Genomic DNA, 4636 nt, shown 5'->3' with positions numbered 1-4636 from the left:
CTGAAGACTCTGTTACAGAGCCAGCTGGAGACAACACTTCATGAGGTTGGGGTGCTGTCTTATAAGACTGACTGGAGAGCCATATTTGGAGATATTTCTCCCATAGCCAGAATACATGGATCTAGGTACCCAGGAATGTATGCAGGGCTGACTCCTCTCAGAGTTGCACATAATGACCTACTTGAACATTTTTCTTGCATTCTGCTGGTTTTGAGGTGTTCGTTCCTAGCAGAGCTTTACAGCCTTCTGCCCATTCTGTATTCTTCGTGCCACTGAAGCAACAGGCAAAGGGGTTCCTGTACCAGCTGGGGTGAAACAGGGTGGTTGTCTCACAATAAGGGTAGACAGAAGTATGCTTAAAACCCAGAAAATCCTCTGGGGTTCCTCATAGTACCTCTATGTCCAGGAGTAAAGCTAGTGGAAGATTAGAGCAACCCAGTGCAGGCAAGACCACTAAAGGCGCAGATCCGTCAGGGACAAAAGTTTGGGTCTTTCTACCAGGAACTGGAATAATTCAGGTTCTGACTGAAGGCAAAAACAACATGAAATGGGCAGTTGACCAAGAAAGTTAAAAATACCAACTACGACCTTGTTCCCAGAAGCTTTGGGGCATATATAGGCAGTGCTGGCAGCCGTGATGGTGGAGGCAACAGCTTCCTGGCCTCTGGATCACAACCATGGTGCTATGTTCTTCAACTTGTAAGTTTGATGGTACCTTCTGATTCCTGCTCTTTTAGCCTTTCCAACAAGTTTGTCAATATCGAATTCCCTGTAGTAAATTCATTTCTGCTTGAAATACCTAGATTTGTTCCTATTCTTGCACTAAGCCCTGACTAAATCACAAAATGATTAAGACAGGGTAGCATTTGCATAGGGATAGTTAAATTGACTAATTGAAAAGAATAGAGAACCCAGAAATAGACCAGCACTATTTAAATCTGATATCTGACATTTCTAACCAGTGGGGCAAAGGCCAGACTGTTTAATAAATGCTGCTGTGGACAATGGGATACACATGGCAGGGAAAGTTTAGTCCTTTCCTCTCACTATATAAAAAAATAAATTCCAACTGGATTAGAAACCTAAATGTTAAAGAGCAAAAGTGCAATGCCTTTAGAGGAAAATATATGAGAATTTAAGGAAAGAAACATTATTATGTGAATGATTTTCATTATATCTCTAGCTTATACCTATTCCCTAAACTCCACACTCATGTATCCAACTTCCAATTCAAAATTTCCACTTGGATGTCTAACAGACATCTCAAAATTAACATGTTCCAGAACAAAATATTCATTTTCCCACCAAACCTTCTCCTGCAATGTTCCCCACTGAAGAAAATAGCATTATCCATTTGCTGAGGCAAAAAGCTTGGAGTTATCCTAACTTCTCTCTCACATAATCCTCATGAAATCCATTAGAAAATATTATTAGGTCTAACTTCAAAATGTATTGTGCAGTTTCATATATCTATTGGCTATTTGTATGTCATCTTTTGAGAAATGTCTATTCAGGTTCTTTGCCCATTTTTAATAGGGTCATTTGTTTTCTTATTATTGAATAGTTTGAGTTCCTTATATATTTTGGATATGAGCCCCTTATCTGATGTATGATTGCAAATATTTTCTCCCAATTTGTGGATTGTCTTATCACTGTGTTAATTTGTTCCTTTGCTGTGCAGAAGCTTTTTAGTTTGATGCAATCTCCTTTGTCTATTTTGCTTTTGTTGCCTGTACTTTTGGGGTCATATCCTTTTTAAGAATCTGACCAGTTCTCAAGATTTTCTCTACTGCTGCTAAGTCACCATCACCTCTCATTTAGAATATAGCAATTAATTCTTAACCAGTCTTGCTTCCATTTTGCCTCCTGGATATTATGATAGCAGTCACGGTGAACCTTAAAAAGTAAATCAGTCCCATGCTTAACATCCTCCAGTGGCTTCTCATCATGGAATAAAATCCCTGGCTTCTTCTCTAAGTAACCACTTACCTCTCTTCCCCTTGCTTATGCCATTTGGCCACACTAGCCATTTTCTCAACTGTTCTGTAACCCACCAAGCAGGCTGGTATCTTAGGGCCTTTGCATTTACTGCTTCCTCTGCCTGGAATGCTCTTCTCCTTAGATATTCCCATTTCTCGCTCACTCACCATATTCAGGTCTCTGCTGAATGTCTCCTTCTCAGGGAGGCCTTTCCTGACTACTGTCTAAAATAGCAGCCTATTGGTTTCTCCTTGTCTCTCTATCCTGCTTTATTTCTCTTTATATTTTATTTTCTATTTACCTGTTGTTTATTGTCTCTCTCCTACACTAGAACCTGAGTCCATAAGGTTGGGCCTTTAATCTATCTCATCCACAATGGTATTCCCCAATTCTAGAACAGTTCCTGGCACATAGTAGGCATTCAATATATTTGTCAAATGAATAAATGAGAAATCTTTATGACCCTAGAATGCAAAAGAATTTCTTAGACATGACATGAAAAGCACAAATCTTAAGGAAAAGTTTGTGAAATTAAGATTAAATACTCTATTAATTCTTTTTTTTTTTTTTTGGAGAGAAAGTAGAATTTATTGGTGGGCACCAATGAGGGGACAGCACCATGGAAGCCCTCATGAGTGCAGGGCCCGCCACTTGTCCAGGGGGCCACGATTCGGGATGTATTTGACCCCACAGCCATCTGGGATGAGCCTTTTCTCAGCCACCATGTCTTCAAATTCATCCGCATTAAACTTGGTAAAGCCCCACATCTTTGAGATGTGGATCTTCTGGTGACCAGGGAACTTGAACTTGGCTCTGCGTAGGGCCTCAACCACATGCTCCTTGTTCTGCAGTTTGATGCGGATGGACATGATGACTTGGCCAATGTGCACCCTGGCCACAGTGCCCTGGGGCTTTCCAAAGGCACCTCGCATACCCGTCTGGAGCCTGTCAGCCCCAGCACAGGACAACATCTTGTTGATGCGGATAACATGGAAGGGGTGAAGCCTCACTCGGATATGAAAGCCATCTTTTCCACAACTTTTTACCATATATTTGTTGGCACAGATACGGGCAGCCTCCAGGGCTTCAGAAGAGAGCTGCTCATATTCATCTGACACCATGTGGCCACAGAGCGGGAACTCATCCACTTTTGCCTTCTTCCGCCCCAGGTCAAAGATGTGAATCTTGACATCAGGGACGCCTCGGCAGAAACGAGACTTTGGGTATGGCTTGTTCTTACAATACCGGTAACACCGGGCGGGGCGACGGCCCATGGCGATACCAGGATCTTCGGTAGCGCGCCGAAGGCAAAGAGCTCTATTAATTCTTTTTAAAACATCACAAATATCTTGGATATTTAAGTTGCAAACTAGGAGAAGATATTTGTAATGTATATATTGGACAAAGGATTAATATTCAAGATATATAAAGAACTCCTCGAAATCGATAAGAAAGAGACAAACAATTCAATAGAAAAATGAGCAAAGATTATGAACAGGAAAGTCACAGAGAAAACCTGAAAGGCCAATAAAAATATGAAAAGATATTCAACTCTCTAGTAATCAGAAAAATGCACGTAAAAGCAACAATGAGAATCATTTTACACCATCACGTTGGCAAAATAAAGATGTCTGACAATATCATGTTGGGAAGGTTATGAAATGAACTGGAATATTCTTTGTAGCATTACTCCAATCCCTAGACCTTTCACTAACGTCCCTTCTGCATGGGGCTGTCCTCAGATACCCACATGCTCACTTCCTCACCTCCTCAGGTCTTTGTTCAAATGTCGCTTTCTCAATAAGGCCTTCCTTGACCACCCTGTCAAAACCACAAACCACCTCAACACTCCCCATCCCCTTTATCTCAATTTTTTTTTCTCATAGCACTTCCAACATATTACATAGTTTACCTGTTTATTATGTTTCTTAACTGTTTCCCCCTTCTACTCTGTAAGCTCCTTGAGGATATAGATTTGTGTCTCGTTGTTCACTGCTGACTCCCCAGTGGCTGAAAAAGTGGTGGGAAGTAGTAGGTACTCAGTAAAAATTGGCTGATTAAATTAAATAATGAGTTTGTAATAGCTAAGATTTGGAAGAAACCTCAATGTTCTCTCAAAGGAGAATGGCTAAATAGACTATGGCACACTCTTTACATTGGTATACCATAATACTATGCAGCAGTTAAAAGGAGTAAATAATTAGAGCTTCATGCATCCACATAGATCAATATCAAAAACATAATGCTGAACAACAAAAGCAAGTTGAAGAAGGATAAGTGTGGTATGACACTGCTTTACAAATTAAGAAACAATAAATCAATACTATATATGGCACATGTTACATACATATGTACTAAAGGTATAAACACTTTGAGGCTAATGACAGGCATCAAATTCAGGACAGAGATTATCTCCAAGAATAGAGGGACAGTAATGTGTTAGGGGGAGTGTACTCATGGGGTTTTCAGTATATTTGTAATATTTTATGTCTAAGCTGGAAGGTGGACATAGAGGTATTAATTTTCTTATTATCTACACACTTTTGCATGCCCAAAATATTTAATAATAAAATTAAATGAGATAACAGTGATTGGCACATAATAATAGTCAATACTGATAGAGAGCTTACTTTGAGTTAGGCACTGTTCTAAGTGT

At 39.9% G+C, this 4636-nt stretch overlaps 1 protein-coding gene across 1 annotated transcript; it reads right to left on the bottom strand.

Moving 5' to 3' along the window:
- Positions 1-2536: 2536 nt before the first annotated feature.
- On the bottom strand, positions 2537-3321 carry LOC105816847 (60S ribosomal protein L10-like). The gene has a single exon (XM_012652385.1). The coding sequence runs from the start codon at positions 3252-3254 to the stop codon at positions 2610-2612; it is 645 nt and encodes a 214-aa protein (XP_012507839.1). The 5' UTR covers positions 3255-3321; the 3' UTR covers positions 2537-2609.
- Positions 3322-4636: the final 1315 nt, after the last annotated feature.

Source organism: Propithecus coquereli, unplaced genomic scaffold (genome assembly GCF_000956105.1).
Source record: "Propithecus coquereli isolate 6110/MARCELLA unplaced genomic scaffold, Pcoq_1.0 Scaffold111, whole genome shotgun sequence".
Lineage (NCBI taxonomy): Eukaryota > Metazoa > Chordata > Mammalia > Primates > Indriidae > Propithecus > Propithecus coquereli.
This window is presented reverse-complemented; position numbering and strand designations above follow the sequence as displayed.

Excerpts from the sequence above, each read along its gene's own strand:
- LOC105816847 (XM_012652385.1), bottom strand. The coding sequence starts at position 3,254 with ATGGGCCGTCGCCCCGCCCGGTGTTACCGGTATTGTAAGAACAAGCCA.